This window comes from Phaseolus vulgaris, chromosome 5, assembly GCF_000499845.2.
Source record: "Phaseolus vulgaris cultivar G19833 chromosome 5, P. vulgaris v2.0, whole genome shotgun sequence".
NCBI classification, from domain to species: domain Eukaryota; kingdom Viridiplantae; phylum Streptophyta; class Magnoliopsida; order Fabales; family Fabaceae; genus Phaseolus; species Phaseolus vulgaris.
This window is the reverse complement of record NC_023755.2, coordinates 35,080,785-35,103,335: the sequence shown is the minus strand read 5'-3', so window position 1 is coordinate 35,103,335 and position 22,551 is coordinate 35,080,785. Positions and strand designations below refer to the sequence as shown.

At 30.0% G+C, this 22,551-nt stretch overlaps 3 protein-coding genes across 4 annotated transcripts; all 3 read left to right on the top strand.

Moving 5' to 3' along the window:
* The first annotated feature begins 1,934 nt into the window (after positions 1-1,934).
* On the top strand, positions 1,935-6,057 carry LOC137835571 (uncharacterized). Its single transcript, XM_068644136.1, has 10 exons — positions 1,935-2,080; positions 2,433-2,539; positions 2,616-2,681; positions 2,788-2,893; positions 3,175-3,217; positions 3,426-3,498; positions 3,963-4,050; positions 4,810-4,866; positions 4,950-5,028; positions 5,608-6,057. Exons 2-10 carry the CDS (start codon positions 2,469-2,471, stop codon positions 5,619-5,621), a joined length of 597 nt encoding a protein of 198 aa, XP_068500237.1. The 5' UTR covers positions 1,935-2,080; positions 2,433-2,468; the 3' UTR covers positions 5,622-6,057.
* Positions 6,058-7,130: 1,073 nt separating this feature from the next.
* Positions 7,131-10,328, top strand: LOC137835570 (uncharacterized). The gene is made up of 5 exons (XM_068644134.1): positions 7,131-7,449; positions 8,381-8,537; positions 9,258-9,308; positions 9,412-9,504; positions 9,888-10,328. Exons 1-5 carry the CDS (start codon positions 7,298-7,300, stop codon positions 9,945-9,947), a joined length of 513 nt encoding a protein of 170 aa, XP_068500235.1. The 5' UTR covers positions 7,131-7,297; the 3' UTR covers positions 9,948-10,328.
* A 6,093-nt stretch (positions 10,329-16,421) lies between these two features.
* LOC137835569 (condensin complex subunit 2-like) lies at positions 16,422-20,364 on the top strand. Of its 2 annotated transcripts, none has more exons than XM_068644133.1 (13): positions 16,422-16,792; positions 16,896-16,997; positions 17,143-17,260; positions 17,501-17,565; positions 17,636-17,696; positions 17,777-17,977; positions 18,078-18,364; positions 18,474-18,618; positions 18,710-18,798; positions 19,076-19,106; positions 19,226-19,356; positions 19,558-19,668; positions 19,949-20,364. In XM_068644133.1, exons 1-13 carry the CDS (start codon positions 16,517-16,519, stop codon positions 20,162-20,164), a joined length of 1,833 nt encoding a protein of 610 aa, XP_068500234.1. In that variant the 5' UTR covers positions 16,422-16,516; the 3' UTR covers positions 20,165-20,364. The 2 variants fall into 2 exon arrangements, with proteins under 2 accessions (XP_068500234.1, XP_068500233.1); XM_068644132.1 differs by having other exon boundaries at positions 18,710-18,984.
* The last annotated feature ends 2,187 nt before the right edge of the window (positions 20,365-22,551 follow it).

The window sequence follows — 22,551 nt, the reverse complement described above, 5'->3', positions numbered from 1 at the left end:
GATTAATTTATAATTTATATTTTATAAATTGATAAACGATTTTTTATAATATAAATTTCATACAAAAGATTTCACATAACGTTTATCTTATTTTTTGAAAGTTTTATTAAGATGAATAAATGTTTTTGTTTATAAATTTTTGAATGTATATTATACTATCTAAATGTTATCGGTTAGAAGACTTATTATATAATTGTTGAATTGTATAACTGATCTAGCGAAAGTTGACTCAACATTTTTTCGATGAAAAATTGAATTCGTATTATTTGATTTTTTTTCTATAATTAAAGTTAATATTGTAGAGATTTTTTTTTTTTTCGTTATATAAAATATTTTTTGGCAAGTATACTAGAAATTTGATGTTGTGGAAAATTTTAATAGTTTTTATCTTTGGTAAATGAGTAATTTTGATTTTAGTTGTTATATGATTACTCAAGGAGAAAAATGAGCCTAAACTCTAAACCCTAAAGTGAGTAAGACAAATATTATTTCATACAATATATATTACTAAATGACTTGATCGTCGAGATATTGTCAATAATTAGAATTCCCCTCGTCTTATTGTGATTTCTATACATTCAAAAGCTACAAATGATCATCTCGGATATCACCTATGAACTTTTAAGTTCCAATTCGGGAGGTATATGTTTAAAAAAAATACTTGGACCAATTATCTGATAAAACATTTAAAAGAAAATTTAGAAATTTTAATGATGACTTTGAAAATAATATTGGTGTGCTTTTAGATTGTACAACTATTTCTATGAAAAGATAATATTTTAAATATAAAAGTAAAAACTGATAATTTTTATATTTATTTGGATAATAAGTTGTTAAGGTAAAAGATAATTTAAATTTGGTTTAGAAAACTAAATTCTACAAAAAAATTCTCATATATCTATATTATAGATTTTCAATTAAGTCTAAAAGTTCTATACAATAAATAATTTGAAAATTTTATTAGATTTTTTTGTATATAATTATCAACATATTTTCTCAATATAATTAATAGTATTATCAATGTTTTATAAATTTGGAAATTTGTTGAGATTTTGAAGAATATTTGTTGAAAAAGGTATGCAAACTCATGATAAAAGTAAATAGTGTTAAATTTATGTGAAATTTTGTTTACTCAATATTATCCATTGATAATGAAATGTTTTTTTTTCGTCTTGTCAACCCTTATATAGAATATGTTATTATTCATGTCTCAAATATATTATACTACTCATTTAAAATATTTTTTATACTGTTTATTTAAAATAATTGTGGATTTGCATGAGATTCTTAAGTGATGAATTCTTGTTAATATATTGAGAATCATCATGTAGTTTGGAAATGATAAAAACATTATTTTTTCATCAAATCATTGAAACATATCCTATGTATGAAATTATTTTTTAATTTCATTGTTATTTGAGTAACAATATCAAAGATAAATAGGCCAATAAAATTTAGCTTTTACCCATATATGCTAATCTGGATATTGATAAAGATTCATTGAGTCATAAATGAATCTTTTTGCCTTTAATAATTGTTTGGTTTGATTGAATGACTTGAATGATTTAGATGATTTTTTATGATACATATATATTATTATCTGATCTGGATATTAATATATTTTAAATAATAATGATTAAGTATAGTAAGTTATTATATTGTATTATTTTATGAAAAATCAATATCTTGTATTAATATTAACTTTACTTTCATTCAAATATTTTTTTATTCATTTAAGCAACAGATGTGTATTTTGTAAAAAAAATCACGTGTGACTGAAAATGATAATTTTATGTTATACAATCATAAAAAAAAAACAATTGTTGTTCCACCACAATGTTTTTATAAAATAAAGCTAAAACTGGTATATATTTCAATAAAAAAATATAAAAATATTAATATTTATTTTCATTGATGTAATAAACCTTTTCATTAATCTATTAATCTATTCATATTATTTTCCTGAACAATTTTCCTTCTTCCACAAGACCCTTGTGCCGCCATTCTATTCGAACCCTCGACGGCTAACCTGTGCGCTCTCAGTCTCTCACGCGCCGCCGCTTCTTTCTCACGTCTGCAGGTACTCTCCTCTCTGCTCTATTGGATGCCTACCCATTAACTAGAAACATCTCCTTCTTACCGAACTAGGTCATTCTTGCTTGTAGTTAGATTCTTTCGATTTCGATTTCAGTACTGCACATGGATTCATCAAAATCCTTATTGTGAATACCGCTTTCTGAAGTGGATTCATTCAATTTCGTTGGAATACCTTGAAACTAACTCTGCCTTATTGTTTTCCCTGTATTTGCGATAGACTCGATATTGATATTTAAATTCAGTTTTAGTAGAATTTAATAAAAAAGGAATAATTGGGGGTTTGATATTTGTGGGTTTAACGTACATATCTGATATTGATTTATGGTTCTGCCCAGGGTTTTGCATAATCTAGCCCTTTCTCTGCACTCATAATGGGTAAAGCTAAGAAGGGGCCAAAGTTTGCTGTTAGGAAGAAGGTTGTCACTTCCAAAGCAATAAAAAGGTGAGGTTTTTCTTTCTCTTCCTTATCGTGCTTGTTGTTGCACTATTTTTATTGCTTGAAATCCTGTCAAATTCAGCTACAAAGAAGAGGTTTTGAATCCAGAAAAGAAGGATCTTGTGAAGGAAAAGTTACCCAGAAACATGTAAGCTTCTATTCTCACTCTTTGCCCCCTTTTAATTGGTCCTGAATTTATTGCTCTATCCCTTTCTCTGTTGGTTTAATTTGTGGTTTGAATTTGTATTATCTAGTCCAAGTCATTCTTCGGCACTTTTCTTTCAATACAATACTGCCCTGGGACCTCCTTACCGGGTTTTAGTGGATACCAACTTCATCAATTTCTCAATACAGAATAAAGTGAGTGTGCTTTGTTTTGCTTAATTTTATATCTTTTTGTTTATGTCTTTCAAATAAAAAAATGACAATTCTGGTTATACATAGTCAACTTTCCATGGAAGACTCAGTTCAAATTTGTAGTATGTGATATGTTTGCAACTATATGTAGATGACATGCGTTATTGAATATGATGCTCAGTATCTAACGTTAACACCATTACATTATAAAAGTATTTCAGTTGTGATGGATTTTTGTAGTTTTTGTCTCTTTCTCATACAATTTTTTGGCTTTCTTTATGTAGTTGGATCTGGAGAAAGGGATGATGGACTGCTTATATGCTAAATGTGAGTTTGAAGGAGATGATAACTTTGTCTTAATTTATCTATTTAATTTTTAGTTTAGCTGACTGCCTAGGTTACTATGAATTTTACATATTTTGTTGTAATATTCTTTGCCAGAAGCTCATCTTTATAATGTTGCATTGTATATGTGAATCAAACATCCCATATTTATGATTATTACCTTTGTTCTATTGGTATTTTGGATTTTCAGGTACTCCTTGTATCACTGACTGTGTGATGGCAGAACTTGAGAAGCTAGGCCAAAAATATCGCGTAGCTCTAAGGTGGATGTTATGTCTTGATTATTATAGATTTATATTCTTACATTTGATATGTACTTGTACGAGGGCCAACCCAATGCATGGGTTGGCTCCTCCTTTGAGTGAGGTACCTATATAAAGTCAAATTTATATTTACTTGCTAAGCTTGTCCATGCTTTCTGTAAGTTTTCTTTTTCACTACATGCTTTTGTTAATTAAGTTTTAGGTTGCATAAAAATCAAATTGTTTGTATAACATTCAAATATCCCACTTATAATTTTCATCCATTATCACATTCTCTTCAAGCTCGAGTACAAATTGTTTAAATCACAAAGGGAAAAACATTTATTTTCAAACAAATTTAAGAAAGGTCAAGCCTCTGTCATATTTCTCATATAAGTTGTCACTCAATCTAGTAAAGAAAAGGAATTATATTATTCCTGTTTTAACTTCTGATTGTATTTATTTATCCCTTTAATGCATAACAGGATTGCCAAGGATCCTCGTTTTCAGAGAATACTATGCACTCATAAAGGGACATATGCTGACGACTGCCTTGTTGAGAGAGTTACTCAGGTGTGATATACTTTTATGAGCTAAACTATCAGAAGCATCTGGTAGCAATTTGATTATTAAGATTAATGATTTTCCAAGCTGGATGAGAAATAGTCTATTTACTGTTATTTTTTCCTGTATTATGATCCTGAGGAATGGGAAAACAAATTTTCATTCATCTCTTCTTCTATAATGAAGACAAGGCCCAACACAAGAGGATGGTAAATTTGGTTGATTTCTAAACCCGTGTACAAATTTTCATTCATCTTTTGTTCTATAATGAAGACTCTAATGAAGGCAAGAGCCTTCATAAGAGGATGGTAAATTTGGTTGATTTCTGAACCCTTGTAAAGTTGTTGTGTTACTGATATCCTATTATGTGGGACTGTGATTTTTAAATCTCTTAACAGTTTGTGGACATCTACATCAGTAAACAAATGACTACTGCTACTCTTGAGATGTTAATTGAATAGAACTTTTGAATACAAATGTCCCCTCCCATGTTGTAATTTGGAACTATAAAAAATTGTAGCAAGTTTTTATGTCAATTTTGAATTCATAGCCAAGAAATAGGTATCACTGAGGATTAATCTCTTCATTCTTTATGTTAATGGAATTCATCTCCAAATTCTTTGGTTTTGCAACATATATTCATATAATATTCATTTTAAGTGAATCATTTTATTAAAAGGATTTCAAAGAAAAGTAATGATAACACCCACATTTGCTGCTTATTTCCGTGTTCCCCTTTATTTATGCAAACTATTTTCTTGGAAACAGCACAAGTGCTACATTGTTGCAACATGTGATCGGGATTTGAAGAGGAGAATTCGGAAGGTAAAGTCATTATTCAGTTTTCATCTTCGTTGTTTTATATTAGATTCTGGTGATCACCCATGAACTGAATTTTCGTATTACAGATTCCTGGTGTTCCAATAATGTACATCACCAAACACAGATACTCAATTGAGCGGTTGCCAGAAGCAACAATGGGTGGCGGTAAATACTCTTTGCTGAAATTTATAATGTTTAAGGACGAATTTGAACTTAGATACCCAACTTTATTGATAAACTAGATAAATTAAACTTCATTGACTTTGGTTCATCAATTCCCAAGCTGTTCTATATTTATGATGTTTATTCATGAGCACGAAATTGCCACCTGCATGGAGATACAACTTTTATTCACGTACAAATAGATAATAACAGTGGTATTTTGTATTGTCAATTACCCTGGTACTTTTGATCCACTATAATCATAGAAGAAATTTCCAGAGCTTATTTTTCTCACATATGTACTAAAGCTAAGTTTCAGCTGAGATTAAAGTTAAATTTATAGTAAAGCATACATTTTTTGCCTTTTGCACCGTAATTTAGTTCATTTCGTTGACCCTCTCAAATAAATGTAACTTTTAATTGTTGATGATGAAATGTCATCAATTCATCATTTAGGTAGAATGGAAACGAATTATTAATTCTATGGGCAATTAGCAATACTGTACTGATTATATATATATATATATATATATATATATATATCTGGCACTCAAACTGACATACTTGTGATTCTCAATGCAGCACCAAGAATTTGATGCAGTCAAACCAAAAATGGTAAACCTTGCTATACCAACAATATGGACACTGAGAAGTATGAAATCCTGTTACAGTACCTGCATGCTTGGTCTTTTTGCTGGCTGGATTTAATGCTACAGGAAGCTTGAGAATGAACAAAAAGCAACTCTTCAATGGGTTTTATACCCGAATTTTTCTTAGTTTAACTTATAGGTGTAGGTTCTGTCAATTTTGTTTTCCTCATATTGCCGATCTAATGTATCATGGTGAGGCTTGAAGAAAGCTATGATAACTTCAAGCCATGCAGAATTCTTGAAACGATGCTTTTTTTTCTATTGCTAGAGAAGGACCTTATTTTCCTTGAATCTAATTTGTATTAGTTCATCCTTCACTTGTCAAAAGACTGAATCAGAAAATGGAGAATTCAAAACCACTGTTTTACTTCTTTAAAAGCCACTACCTGTTCCAAAAAAGAATGTTTCAAAATTGTGTGTTTAATATATATGTATATATTTTTGTTACATTTAAATCATACTCAACAGGTCATTTGATTTAACTTGATTGCTTAAGCCGTTTTTGCCGTTCTCAATTAACTTCAACTACATTCATGTATAATATTTAATTCAACATTTTATATTTCATGTGATCTTAATCCAAAATTTAGCTAACTAGAAACGTATAAAATTTATGAGTCACTAGAATTTTACGAAATAAAGTTCTAAGCATATATTAAATGAAGAAACCAAAATTGCAAAGAATTATTTTCATTTTATGCAAAAGTGTTTGCATAAAAAAAATGGGTAATGTTTTACAGAGGTTAAGAAAGGTATAAAAGTAAAAAAAGAGATATACCTAGTTTTATATCGAGTTATACATTACATGTGTAAAAGGAACTATTAGCATATGAACTTCAAGAACATGCAAACAAATACTACGGATATACTTGTTTAATTTAGTTTTGGATATCTTGTTAAGGATATAAAAAAAATGTATTCAATATTATGGTTGAAATGGTCTTGATTAATGAAGCAAGTGAAGTAATTATTCAATATTTTATATTCAATATTAGTTGGAGACTTTGGAAATAAAATATTTTCGTGTAAGCTGAAGTAAGAAAGAGAATATATATTAAAAATGAACCATGATACTACGCCTATTATATTTTATACTATCATTTGATAACAATAAATATTATTATTTTATTTTAAATTGTTTTTTTATATTAATTAAATATAATATTTTATTATTAAAAAAATTGTAAAGTAGATGTAAGAAAACAAAAGTGGATATGAAATGATAATTTTTCATTAAAAATTCAGCATGTGAGAATTTTGACTTTGGAAGTAAAAAGTGAGAATCAAGGGTCACGCTAAACATTACAGTTTTAACAATAATAATTTTCGTATGTGAATGTAACACATTACTCTTGAAATCATATAAATTTTCTTGGAAAGCTAATTAAATTAAAAATGTTTTCATAGAATATAAAAAATGTGCAATTTGATTTAATTATTTTGTTAATGTGACATAGAATGAGTTGCAGTGGGACATATAAAAAGGTAGAATAATAATTTCAAAAGGCTTGTTGTCTGTATTGAGTGAGGGAGGAAACAGCAGAGACGCGCGAGGGGGAGGTGGAGTGCGGGTGAGGGTAAACGTTACGTTAGTTAAGTGAAGGTGTTGTTGAGTTTGGTACATGGACGAAGTGATGACCATGGCGGATGTCGCGGCCAACACGCAAGCATCAACCACCTCCTCCGCCTCTTCCTCCCTCCCTTCCAATCTTCCTCTCATATCCGCCTTCCTCTCCTTCGCCCTCGCACAGTTCCTCAAGATCTTCACCACCTGGTGCGTCCCTCCGTTTCTTACACTTCCACCACCGCGTAACGTTTTTTCTCTCTTTATCTCTCGCGCCGTTAGTTCAAACTCAATTATCTGCTTCATCGCTGTTCTTTTCCTCGTCCGTTAGATCAGAGCGATACGATAAGAAAAGCGCGCTTGGCTGTGTGTGTTTTTAGGATCCGGCGTGTTACTGGCTCTTTGGACGCCTGTGTTGCTAATATTTGTGTTTTCGTCGATAATTCGTGTTTCGTGTTATGTATTTGTTTAAGGATTTGTTGAGATTTGAGTTTTAGGGTTTGGAATTAATGTACGGTCCGTACTTTTGCTCTGTGCTCTGGATACTGGAATCTTGGGGATGAATCAATCTGTGGAGAAATCTAATTCTGTGTGCATATATATATGCTTTTCTTGGCATTTTTTTTCTTCTCTGAGAAATCGAATATTTTATTTTGTATTGTTGGGATTGGATTCTGAACCACTGTTTGGATGAATTTTTTTTCTGTAAGTACTTATTAGAGAAGATGTAATAAGCTCTCTCGAGTACTAGAATTAGCTTAATGAACAAGTTTCAATCAGTTTTTTTGGAGAAGCTGAGGGAGATAACCTTTTCGGAAAAACAGAGTTTAATTTATGCATAAATCCATTTTATTTTATGATAGAAGTTTATTTAGTTTTATCTTACAAAAAAACATATGAACATGAGTTGAAAATAGTGTTTAAGCTGGTAGTTTTTCTAGCGTGAAATGAAATGAGAATCATATCTAATTAAAGTTGTGTGCACGTGTTTGCTGCCATCTCTCGTAAATTTTTGGACGTTTGGCTGCATTATACTGTGTTGTTTTTTGTCTTTAGAACTGAATTTTTTCTTTGGGCTGAACTGTACGAGATTGGAAATATGAGCTCAAATTTTTGCAAAACTTTTCTGTTAGATACTCAGGTATAAGGAAAAGCGATGGGATTCTAAAAGGTTGCTTGATTCGGGTGGAATGCCTTCGTCACATTCTGCAACGGTGTCGGCTCTGGTTGTTGCTATAGGTCTCCAAGAAGGGGCAGGGTCATCTGCTTTTGCTGTTGCCGTGGTCTTGGCATGTATTGTATGTATGCTGTATTGTCTTGTTTGTGTTAAACATTATTTTTCATTTTTTGGTTTTGACATGTCTGGAAATATATATTGTACTTTGCTTTCTTGTGTTAAACATTATTATATTGTACTTTGCTTTCTTGTGTTTAGTCTCAGTTTTATTAATTAATCAATAACTATGATTTAATGTTTTAAGAAGCCATAATACGTTGCAGTATTTGGAACAAAATTTATTGTGTCCTACAGAAATTGGGATGTAGAAGAGAAACACATACAATTGCATTCATGTAAAGATTTTATTTGGTATGAATATCGGCCTTTTGAGTCTTGTGTTGCCCCAAATACAAATTATTCCACATGTTCTGAAAAAGAACTCCACTTGCAGATTTACTTACCACTTTCATTGTTGTTATGCTTCCATTGGTGGAGCATTAAAGAATGCATCGTATGTGTTTGGAATTTACTATGCGATGGATTTAATCTCAGGATGTTATTAGTTCTTATGTTAGTAACATGTTCTTGTATAATATGCTGATTGTTATTTCCATCACAATTCTTTCTCTAAAATAAATAGATAGGGAGTCTTATGAGCATTTTGCCGTGCTTCCTTATTTTTGTTATTATAAATTGTTAGAGATGATTTTTATCTGAGCTTGGAAATATAAGTGTCTTTGCGGGTCTTGGTCTTTACTACGGTCAAGTGGGATGATTAAGTTTTGGGTAACTTTTGTAGGTAATGTATGATGCGTCAGGAGTTAGACTTCATGCTGGTCGGCAAGCAGAAGTAAGGTTTTTACATGATGCTAGTGTTATTGTCTTGCTCTACATTTTGCCATTAGTTTATCTATAATGTAAATTTTATATGCTGCTTCTGTGACGTACTGCAGTTGCTTAATCAAATTGTATGCGAACTACCTCCTGAACATCCATTGTCTAATGTCAGACCGCTGCGTGATTCACTTGGTCATACTCCACTTCAGGTGCGTTGAACTTTTTCCCATGCTTAAGGTTGTTCCAGTGCTTCCTTGTTATGATAGATGTCAACTTTACTCTTCTGTTTCCTGGCCCGCAATTTCCTTCAATGTTCATTAGCAAGTAATATCTGTTGTTGTTGGAGTATTTATGTCCATGAGCAGATATTATACAATACCATACGCCATATCTGGCCGAACCCCATATAGCCAGCTTACCTTTCATAGTCCAATCGCCATCATATTTATGTTTGATAGGTGCTAAACATTATTGGTCCACTAATACCTAATTGTACAAGCCATTACTTGTGGAAAGCTTTGAGGGTCCTATTTTGCTGATTGTGCTTTTACATTTTTCAAATAATCAGAGACTACTGTTTTCTTTGGTACAGGTTGTTGCTGGTGGCATATTGGGATGCATTATTGCATTTTTGATTAGAAAATCAAATTAAGATCCTTGTAATGTGACTGATACTAATCCTCAATGTCAAATTGTCGGTGCATGAAAAAACGAGAGCATCATGGAAATGATATAAAAGGCTGTTGATGCAAGTATGCAAGTGTGTAAAGTGCGTCGATGGTTCATCTGGGAGATCCTGCGTCCAGACTTTTGGACATTCAGATTTCTGTTGTACACATTAATTAATCAATTTGTTAGTCCTGTCTTAATTGATCGTTTGACACAATTTGAGATCACAATGGCTATTCTTTGGCTTGTTAAAATCTACCTACTGTTGCAAAGGCACCCGAGGTTGCATTTTAGTTTTCATCCTTAAGTAGATTGATATTTATGTTTCTCCATGATTATGACAACTTTGTTTTTCGAGTGTTAAGCTTCTGAATTATACTGTGTAATTTTGATTGGTTGGCCGTGTTTATGGTGTAGTAGTAGTAGTGTTAGTAACGTTTTATTGTTAATTTGATTATGTCATAGGTGGCACTTTTGTCATTGTTGTTGGTTCCTAGATTGGGATGTTTTTCTATTGACTTAGGTGAGTTGATGCTTGTGAATCTTTAATTATGGTTCTTAATGTTTAGTTTAGGGTTTTATGGGATTAAAATGATATATGAAGTTTTAGTTGTTTAGTTTATTAATTTCATTGCATTTTTTTTTAGTTCATTAAGGTTTATGGTCCAACCATGTACAATTTTTTTTATGTATGTGAGTCACTTTTTCTTTTTCAAAATACGTTTTTATTGGATGTGCATATTCATATATCCATATTTGAGAGAGTTATATTTATTTTTTTGGAGAGAGTTACATTTATTTATTATGATTTGGAGTTTTCTTTCTTCACAGGCATGGTGTTAGAGAATGTATTTCAGTTTCTTAATTTATTATGTAATCAATCTAGTTTAAGATTAAAATTTGATTTAATAAAATCTCAGAATACTTATAGTTTAATATGCATAAATTAAAGATACTTTTGGTTTTATAATACCGAGGGCCTGTAAATAACTAAAACTATCAGTACCAAAATTGGTTGATACTATATGAGAAGCATGTTTTGTCCTTAAAAGGATTTCTTTCACAAATATTACAACAATTAGGCGAGCGCGCGGAGTGACGCATATTGTTGTCTCAGTGAAGGATGTTTTCAGGAGATGAAATAATTGAAACTTGCTTCATCTGATACCAAGTTGACAACACTTTTTGTGAGAGTTGTCCAGAAATAGCAAAGTCCATGATGGTAATTCAAGTGAAAATAATTTAGGGAATGACTTGACACCTGAAGAGATAAAGGCCGAAAGAGTTAAGGTGGTATCTAATACACTTTTAGTTATAAAAGTACTCATTCACTTCATCATTAGCTTGCTTAAGTTGGAAAAACCAATTGACAATTGCAGTTTTGTAAATTTAATGGAGAATTGTTGTAATTGTATCACGAACTTGATGGATAAATTGATGAAATTGGAGCATGTCTTTACCCCCACAAGATATTCCTGTCATAGAGGCATGTTCAAAGAAAATCCTCAACATTATTGATATTGTGTAAGTGGAGGCAAAATAACTTTCAGGCTCATTAGATGTATTCATGGACATGCAATGTGTTGATAAGTTATTGAGACTATTTGTATATAAAGTGTAACCACCCGTAAAGTTATTTTGTTTTTTTTTTCTCTCATCTATTTCAAAATTTGATCACATCCTGCAGTAGCTGATGAGTCAGATTATATTTCTACCCGATCAGATCTTCAAACAGAGTAAGTTCATTTTTACTCTAAAGATCTCTTATTCTTTGTTTTTTTCTATGATTTAGTCATCAATCTTGATGGGAACAATTGGAAAAAATGTTCCTCTCAACTTGTTTTACCACATACTAAAATTTGATAATGTTTGAGTAACTTGTTTTAGGTCCTTAGATTTTATAATGGTTCTCCTACCTGAACAGGAATTTTCTCGGAATAAGAAATTACAGGTAAGGGAAACTAACTTTAACTTTCAATAGTACCCTAGGTTAAAAGATCTAAATGTGGAGGGGATATTCAATTTCTCTTGCAGGGATGTTGTTTGTTTATATATTGTGTTGTTTGTTTATATATATATATTGTTTAAACTTATAAAAATATTAGATTTTGATGGTTTAGTATTTAAGTGTTATTTGTTTATGTTAAATAAGATTTTAAATGTTGTGGATTGTGTTTTGAATGATATTGTATGATGAAAATGATATGAAATTGAATTCATAGATAATGTATGAACTGATATTTGTTTGTGTATTAAGTATTAGTGCCTATGTGGTAACAAAGATCTTTGAGCTTCATTAATTATCTAAGTCACACAGACTAAGATATTAGGTAATGAGAAGCTAATGAGAGAGTTCATGCACATCGTGACGTATGAGATGCACGACTTGGGTTGTATTGAACTTACCCTGATCCTTTCTCTTGGTTTCGCTAATAATCTTTGGATCAGGTGTTAATATATGGTAGGACTTACTTAATACGAGTCTTCTGGAAGGCGTCAGTTGTTATTCTGTTAGTTGAATATCCTGGATATGTAGATTCATGTGTGATCTATGTGATTGTTTTATGTTGGGATTTGAAAAAGATTGAATAATTGATCATGTAATTTGGTTTTCTCTTTTGATTTAATTGTGTATATTATAAAACTTTATTTTCACTAGCTTACCCTTTCTTTTCTTGTTGTATTGTAAATTGCGATGATTGTACTTGTACACGAGGTTCTAGAAGACTTTAGAATGTTGTTTTGGATTTTATATTGTTAATATTTATATTTTTATTCATAATCATATATTAGGAATGTTTTGAAAAATTCTAAACTTATATATAAACATGTAGGATTTGTATTGTAATAGTTAAATGTATTTTTGGAATCTTACGTGAAAAGTAATCCTACTATTAATGAAGACAATAAAAGATATGACATTAATTGATAAGTATACTCTAACATTAGGTAGAGTGTATTTTATTAGTTATTATTTGGATGGGGGAACATGTGTTAAATCAACTTGACGCGGTAGAACTTATTAAATGATTATTTGGATTTTCAATTTTATTTATACCAGTGTGCTTATGTCATTGGTTGATCTCATATATCAATAAGATTATTGGAATACTGTCTCTTCTCACATTTAAAAAAAAAAAAGAATTCTAATATAAAGATTTTAATTATAATTTTATCAAAATCTAACTTTTTGAGTTCAAATTACTATTATAATTTTAATAACTAGAATTTAGGGTATGTCTAGTTTTTGGATATATGTTATATTCGTTTCAAAATCACATTTAAACTAAAAATCATATCCATATATGGATAGCTTCTAATTTTCACTTAATAGATATTCTTTGAAAACTTAAGCTTTATTTCTCTAAACATATGGGCAATGGGATTTAACTTGAAAAGCTTTATGTAGTTGTATTATACTTGTTCTATCATTTGTAATTTGAAAGTAAAAAAACAAGTTTTTCAATTAAAAATATCTAATAGACTTAAATATTTAAATCAATTGGAATATTGGAAAAGTATTCCTCTCATACAAGTAAAAATATACATTAGATTGTTGTGTGAATGTATATTAACATCTGTTTAGACTGAAAATTTTGACACATAATTAAGGGACTAAGGTCACCTATCAACATATGTCAGACCTAACACCAGGCTAAAATTATAGAATAGGAAGGGTGCTATTTGGAAGTTATGATTGCGTAGTATTTTTTGTGGTTTTAACATGTATTTTGAAGTATATCTATGTTAGTTAGAGGAATTAATTATCTCGATGTATTTTGAACTACAAGTATGTTATTCATAGGAACTAATTATCTTAATGCATTTTGAAGTACAATTGTAATTAACATCTAAATTTATTTTGAAGTACAATTGTAATTAACATGTATGTATTATCTAGATGTATTTCTAACAAAATTTGGATGTATCTTTACACCCTAACACATCTCTATCGTCACTATATTTTTGAACAAAACCATAAAACTAAACAAATCAAGTAGTTGTACAAAATAAATATAGGTTTAATAAAAAAAATCCATAACTATAATCTTGTAGTTGGGAAGGACAATTCCAAAGTTGTTTCTCAACATTCTTAAGAGTTATAACTCTTTTCAATACTAAAAGCTCTCCACAATAACAATTGGTTGCAACGTAAGAACTTCTACTCCCACAACCATAAGAATAATTACACTGATTTTACAATCCTCATCCATTACAACTACGAGTAGTATTAAAACATTGATGAACCAAAAGAGAAAAGAAAAATAATCTAAAGAGAAAAAAATGACTTCATTAGGTACATAAAAAAAAGTAATTCTCATACCACTAATCTATTCAACTCTATCTACTCAATCAACACATACTTAACAACATCAAGAACAATAAAATAGAAAAGAACAAATTAAAATTTTAAAAAAATTAAGACAAAGAAAATAAAAATTAAAAACTGAATTGATTTTTTACTAGTTATATTAAAAAAAATGGTATTAAACCTAATTTTAACTATTTAAATATCAACTTCAAGACATCAATGATGTTGAACAATCTTCATTTACTTAATAAATCCTTGTAAAAAGAGCTATGAGATTTTATACCACAATAAATTTATACAACTATTTATTTTACCATTTTTCTGTATTTCTTTATAATTATAAAATAGTGTTATTTAATTATTATATTATTTTTAAAAAGCAGATTATGAAGTGATTGTTTAAATGTGAAAATATTTTTTTTCTTGTTAAAAATAGTCATTGTCAAGTATTTTTATTTCGTGAATGACTTCCCTATCTTATATATACTCTTTTATAAGTTTTTAATACATTGTATTTTAAGTATACAAACAAATTAGTATAAGGGACGCTTACTTATCTCCATTAATTTTATTTTATTTTTTATTTTTTTATACAATTTATTACTTAATATTATATTATTATTAGTTAACATTTTTTTTTATCTTATACAGCGATTTAAGAGAAAAATACGTTTTGAACTTCTTTGTTCAATACTCTAACTCTAATGTTAGACAAGGGCAGGAAACACTAATGAATGTTGGATAGTAATTTATATTTTTATAAGTTTGGATTATATTTTGAGTTTAAGATAATTTTGAATTGTATTTAGTTATTTAGTGTTTAAGTTTTAAATTGAATATGTTGGATTCCTTTTTTTATATTATTTAGATTTTATTTATAATTATGATTTAGTATTTGTGTTTGGTAGGTACGTTAACGTGATTTATAATTATCATTTATAGGTATTGATTCTTTTTGGATATTAATATGTCATGTGGTTATTAATATTCACAATAATATGATGATATTTTTTTCTCACATTTATTTCGGCCATTTGACATTTGGTTTCAGTTTTTATATTGGAAAAAATAAAAAATAGGTTGAAGTAAAAAAATTTACAAAATCAAATTAAGCGAGCCACTCATTTAATTAGAAAAAATAAGTTGAAGTAAAAAAAAATTAAAAAACCAAATTAAGTGAAATGACTCATTTAATCACCTCTATACCATTTTTTTTAAAATTCACTAATAAGTTAGCTTAATTAAATTGGTCATTATTTATAGATTATTTATAGAAGATGTAATGTAGTAGACTTAGATGATCGAATTTTAACTATGTAAATTCAAGGTAAATTCTCGCTGCACCTCCATTGGTTTTTTAGCATTTTATATAATTTCAAAATTTTAAATGTACTCATTTGTGTACTGGATTAAAGAATCCTAAATTTCTCCAATTTAAAAATATACATACTAAATTAAACAATTCGAAGCTAAAATGAATTGTACAATATCATTTATGAATTTAATTTATATATTTAATTCTACAATTGGTAGGTAATCATAGATTTAGTTTTAACTTCTGGATTGTTATATCCTGTATGTATATTTAATTTATATTACAAATTGGATTGTATAATCTAATATACATTGCGTCCGTATTTATAGAATGTATATCTTTATCCGATTTTATATAATGAATTGTCCAATCAGAATGTTAAAATAAAAAGAAAATTGAATTGTATAATCTAATATCAATGCAACACACGATAAAAGAAGAAGCAGGGTCTAGAAATAGTGTGAGGAAGATTCAATGAGAAAAAAAATTAAACTTACCTTCACAATAATCACAATAATAGAAGTTCTTCATGCTAGTTATTATGGCTGTAGTAACTCGAGAAACTATACTTTCATGAATTCAGTTCAAACCGTGTAAAAAAACTGTGAAGAAAGAATTTTCCTAAATAGAAAAATAACCCAATCATTATCTTTCAAAATAACAAATAAAAATAAAATAAAAAGGGATTGCACTTGACATTAGTAATAGAAAGAAAAGAAAACAATTCAAATAAATAAATTTAATTAAAAAATTACCTTCAGAAACACTAACTAATAATGATTTTAATAGTGAAAAACTATTTTGATTACCGGTTTCCTTTGTGAGCAAGTGTTTGATTTCCCTAAGAATTCGAAGTGCAGTAAATGGAGGGAAAATAGACAGTTTATTTTCTGTTACGAAACAGTTGCACGAATCCTACATTTCAATGGCGGAAGCCTTAATCTCAAGTCCAACGATGGTCCACAAAACGAGGGTTCCCATGTCCGCTCGTATGCAGTCTCCCACGAGTGCCTTCTTCGTGGGCTCCAACGACGACCAGCTCGAACGAGCCCAGGCTCGTGCAGCCCGCGCCGCCGCCATCCGCCACCACAAGTCCCTTGCCGTCAACTTCCACTCGCACCCTCCCAAGTCTATTCCCTGTCTCAACAAGCACCAGATTCTCGAGTTGTTCCACAACTGCATAAAGCTCGCTTCCGAAAATGTAATCATCAAAATCGTCATCGCATACTACTCTTTCTGTTGTTTGGTTTTCCTTATTATTTATTGGCTTTGTTCTGAGATGAAGTTTATTTTGTTTTGTGCAGAAAATCAATCAGAAAAACACGTGGGAGTTGGATTTGATCGATCACCTCACCGATATTATTAGGGTTGAAGAAGGGAATCCAGTGGAGACTAATTTTCAAATAGTATGTTCTGCTTGCTACTTGATTTGTATGTTTTGAACATGCACGTTTGCAAGTGTAAATCCATCAATGAGACATCTGTGACACTAAAAGCAGATGCTTGTATATACATCACTGTTACGTTCCTCTTCTTTTTTTTTTTGGGCAGGCAAGCTGTACTCTTGAAGCTGGAGTCAGAATATATTCCTTAAGGGTGGATTCGGTGCATTCCAATGCATATAAAGTCCTTGCTGGAATGAATAGAGCAGGCCAAGATACCGAGGAAGGTTACTATAAGTACCCTCTTATCAATGAACATTTTTTGCCCTTTTATGACGATATAGGTTGTCCTTTGCTTTGCAAATGGGGGAAATGGGGATTGTTTTTTCTCCTTAATTGTATCACGAGTTATCTAATTCTACTTGAAAATTTGGTATCTTAAGAATGTATGAACTATGAATGACCGCGGTATATTTTAACCTTTTTATTCTTTAATAGTTTCTAATGCACAGTGTCATAGTCTTCAGACGCTACTTTAGGGAGTGTTAATGCTGGAAATGGACAGGCAAGCAGGAAGGAAGTTGACAAAAAGGTTAATAATCTAGATCTTTGGATTGAAATCATACATTTTGCTAAGTTCTAAGCGGTGTTTGTCCATGCAGTTGTCTTTTTTGTCAACATTGGAATCATCTTTTGAGGTTCTTAATGTAAAGAAGTTTGACGGTGATCTCAAATCTCTTTCTATTTGTCACTTGTTTGTCATGTGGGATAGAGGTTGTGCTGACAATATATTTGTTTTTCAGTTGCATTTGCAGTGGATCCACTCTATCACCAGACATCAGCAAAATTTGATGAAGGTGGAGCCAAAGGCCTTTTGATGAATAATCTTGGCGTATATGGTAAATGTAGGGTGCTCTTTGACTCACTTGAAGTGCCCGCGAAGTGCATAATCAGTCAAAATGATCATGATATTTCAGATACAATTGATCTTTCTTTCGCCAGAGGTATATTGATCTTTTAAATGGAGTAGCAAAACTGGTGTAACATAACAAATGCAAACATTCAATATGGACCAGGGACTTAGTTATCTTTACTCTTGTATAGACTGTGTTGAACAGATGATACTGAATATGCATACGAAAGATGTAATCTCTCCAACTCTCCGGATGATAGTAAATCAATTTGATGAAAATAATAGAAGGCCTTTTGATTTTCAATCTTCTGGCGAGAAATCAGCTGAAGAGTTTGATGCAGCTATTGATTGTAAAGTTGTCAATGGAAAAGAAGAATATGAGAACTGCTCCTCTTGGAGTTATGGACACGATACCCAAACATTTGCTGCTGAAGGGGGCTTTAGTGACGCAGACCCTAGTTTTCCAAGTTACCATGAGGTTTTGTAATGCTTCAGCAATAACACCAATGCTTATCTTGGCAGATATTTTAAAAGATTAATTTGTGTTGTTATAGCAAGTGTTTGATGGGCCTCATATCTCATTGTAGGAAAAAGAACCTTTTAATTCCCAAGACCCTGATATGGATGACATATTTGACAATGTCGATGGATGTTTATTTTTGAGTCTGGGTTTTAGGTCAAAGAAAAAATCATGGGCAGGTCCTGATCATTGGAAATATAAAAAAATTCAAGGTGGGATATAGGAAGCAGCTAGAGATTGTAATGGCTAGTTGTATCTATATTTGGAAGCTCAGTGTGTTAATAAATTCTGATCCATTTCTAGGCTCAAAGTCAAAGGTTCATTCTACTTATTGTACTTCCGAGGATGAGTTGATGATCCAGAAAACCAGGCAGCCAAGGACAAAGAGACAGGTCAAAGTTGATTTAGAATTCACAAGTTTTCTGGATAAAATAATACCTGATATTTTTTCTCCTCCCAAGAATCCCAAATCATTACTGCTCCCAGAAAATATATCACCTTGCGTTTCAAAACTTCCAGAGGACTGGCACTACGAACCAGAGGATCTTGTCAAGTTATTTCTTTTGCCTTATGTAAAGGTGTTTTATTAACGTATATAAAAATAGTTTTAAATATCTCTGTCCATAGAAATGATTATTGTTTCTCCAATGCTTGCTATTTTTTCTGCAGTGTATTGGGAGGAGAGCGAGAATGGTACCAGGTAAAATATACTATTGTGATATCAATAATTCTCTATATATCTTTGCTGTCAATACAAAAGACATTTTAGAGCATTTTCATTTGTGATTGATTGCGTTTAAAACTCAAATGTATTTGCAGATGTCTCAGAAGAACAATGCTATAATAACGAATCATTCCCTTCCTGGGATGATGGAAGTGTTTGTGATGATGTTACTGATGTATATAATGACATGGGTGACTCTAGCACACTTATTTCTCGGCCTCGTCAAGTGGGTTCACAGTTTTTATTGAATAATTTACATCGTTGCTCTGGATATATGATTGTATCATAATTCATATATGCAGATGAAAGGATCATATCTTTCATGAGATCTTGTATTCTTGTTCATTGATTCTAATTTCAACAAACGATTTTTCAAAAATTATTCCACCTTAGAGCATTCGTATGATTATTTATTTCCAAATGACAGATCAATAAAATTGAAGTCCAGTATGACAAAACATCCAAACAAGTCAATGTGCAGGCTCTGAAAATAACACTCTGGGACCATATTCAAGAATCTATTCAACTTCCGTTTCAGGTATGCTAAGGTTTCATCGTTTGTTAAAAGGATCTGCTTGAAACTGCATGTCCCTATTCTAGTTATAAACTTTCAATATCATTACCTCACTAAATAAAATGCTTGATACGTATGTTTTCTTCATGCATTGTTGTGACAAATTTCTTCTCCGCTAGTCTTACATTGTTAATGCTGAATGGTTTTGCTTTACTGTTCTATGTGCATAGATGATTAAATGCTTTTTTTACCTGTTCTTTTAAGTTGACTGATAAGTTTTAATTCCTCCATTGGTTTGTTAAAGGGTCAGAAAGAAATGGTATCTTTCAGGCATATATTGACAAACTTTCCAAGTAAATGCAATGCTGCTGCAACTATTAGTGACATATCTCCACATCTGTGTTTTATATGCCTATTACATTTGGCTAATGAGAAGGGGTTGAGCATCCAAAGTTGCCCCAACTTGGATGATCTTGGCATATGCTTACTTGATGGTGCCACTAACACCAGAACAGTTTAGATACTGCTTCATTCAACTATATCTTCACTTCAGGAGAAAGGAAATATGTTAACAAGTTTAAGTTCCAGATGGTTTGCTTGCTATGATACTTTATTTTGATTGCAGAAAGTGCTCTGTTTTTTTTATTCATAGGCAAGACCTCGTGAGCGAGAGAACTTATACAATGATTTTAGGATCTTAGATGATCAGAAGATTGTAAATAGCAGGCTTTGGATTTGAAACGATGATAAAAAAATAGTGAATTTGAATTAACTTTTAAAAGAAGAAATTAAAATGACTTAAGAAGGTAAAATAAATCAAATTATTCTTTAACGAACGCTAAGTGCTTCAATTTATAGAGATGTTAAATTAGTATTTTCTAAAATATTAATGCATTTAATTAATTTTAATTTATGAGAAATTTAAATTGAGATGATCGAAGGAGCTTTTCGATTATTGCCGTGAGATGTATGTGAAGGAGAGACGAGAGTGTGGAAAATTTGTAATTGAGAGTTCTAAGATAGGAATTTTAATTCATAGTATATATGTAGATTTTTTATTTCATTTTTTTAAACCTTTTAAAAGTTAAACATAGTTAATTAAGGTTCATTCTAAAAATTTAAATTATTAAACATAGTTAATTAAGGTTCATTCTAAAAATTTAAATTATTGTGTTAAAAAGGGATGGCTAAAATCATATTCATGAATTGGTTAAATAAAAAATTTATTATTTAAATTTTTTATATTAAAAAATTGATGAAAATGGTAAAGATACTTAATGACAACAGTAAAGATGAAAAGAAAGATGTATATAAACTTTACACTAGTTAGATTTAACAAAAAATTATCTAATTTAATTTAAACAATCCTAGCTGATTTTTTCATTATTTTTAAAACTATTTAGTTATCAAATTTTTTATGCAATTAATAAAAAAAAATTATAATTTTTTTTGAACACCATTCAAGAAGAAACAGACACTCAAATACCATGTAATTACATCAACTGGTGTATAAGATACAAAGAATTATAATAAAAAATCTATAACACTTAATTTTGATTTATGATATTGAAAAAATAATCAATTATAATTAAATAGAATTTATTATTATGTTATTCGTGTAATCTAGAAAACATATTTTGAGTTAGTATATTCAATTATTATAAAATACAGCTGATTATTTATGAAACTGTAATTTTTCGAATTGCACAGTCGATTATTTTTTAAAGTAATTAAATATTTGCAAAACTTATTAAAACCAATTTTGTTTAGCATAATTAATTATTAATTTGAGACAATGGATTGGAAACTTAACAAAAATGTTTATAAAGATAGAAAACAAGTTTTAAAAATGTAAATTTGTTTAAAATTACCTTAGAAATTTATTGATATTTTAGAGTTTTAGGATTTAGAGGGTTTGAAGTTGAATAAAAAAATCATTATGTTGAAGTTGAGTTATTATTAAATAGTAATCATAATACTAACATCTCATTAACATTAACACTGTGATTGTCAATATTTTATGTTATTTATCTTAACAAATATCAGTTAAGACTATGTTGTTGATTGAGTGTGTGTTTTGTGTAGTTTGAATTTGTTAATCCACACAAAGTTATGATCTAAGGTTGCTTGATTCATGTTCTTTTGAAAAAGAGATATTTTCTAAAGAAAGTGGAAAATCAACCTGTTGAAATGTCGATTCAATCCATTGTTTCACACTTAGTGTTTTTGAAAAGAATTTGAAAACGATTAAAATTGGTTGACCTTGCTGTCAATCCAATTCAACCGATTGTTTCGTGTTTTCAATTGGTTGATTTTTGAAAATCCTTAACATAATTATGTTGAAGTGGTTTAATTTGTTTTAAAACTATTTGACTCTTGCATTAAATGTTTTTAACAACTAATTCAAGTTTAAATAATATGTTTGTTGTTAGTAATTTAGATTATCTCTTTCAAATTAGTTTTTCTAAGATTGCTTTAAGCTTTGGATTATTTCTAAGAGTGTAATAAGATTGCATTGTATTCTTTCTGTTCAATCTGTGATTGTACCAGGTGTTATCATTATTTTTCTCTCTTGACCACTATATTTATGTAAGAATTGTTGTTGTGCAGATTCAGAGAGACTGTTCTGAGATCTGTGATGTTTTTGCCAAAGGTGGTATGTGTTCTTAAAGGGTTTAAAATCATCACTTTGATGTGTGTTGTGTAATCAAAGTGTTTGATTACTTAGTGGAATACTTAGAGGGTTCTGAGAACGGGATGTAGCTCTTGATAAAGAATGAACTAATATAAAACTTTTTGTGTTTATCTTTCTATCCCTTATCTCTTTTAAATCTGTTCTGCTTTGATTTTTAATAACTGCTTATAAAAACAACCGATTATTTCAAAAAATTAACCCGTTGATTTTTT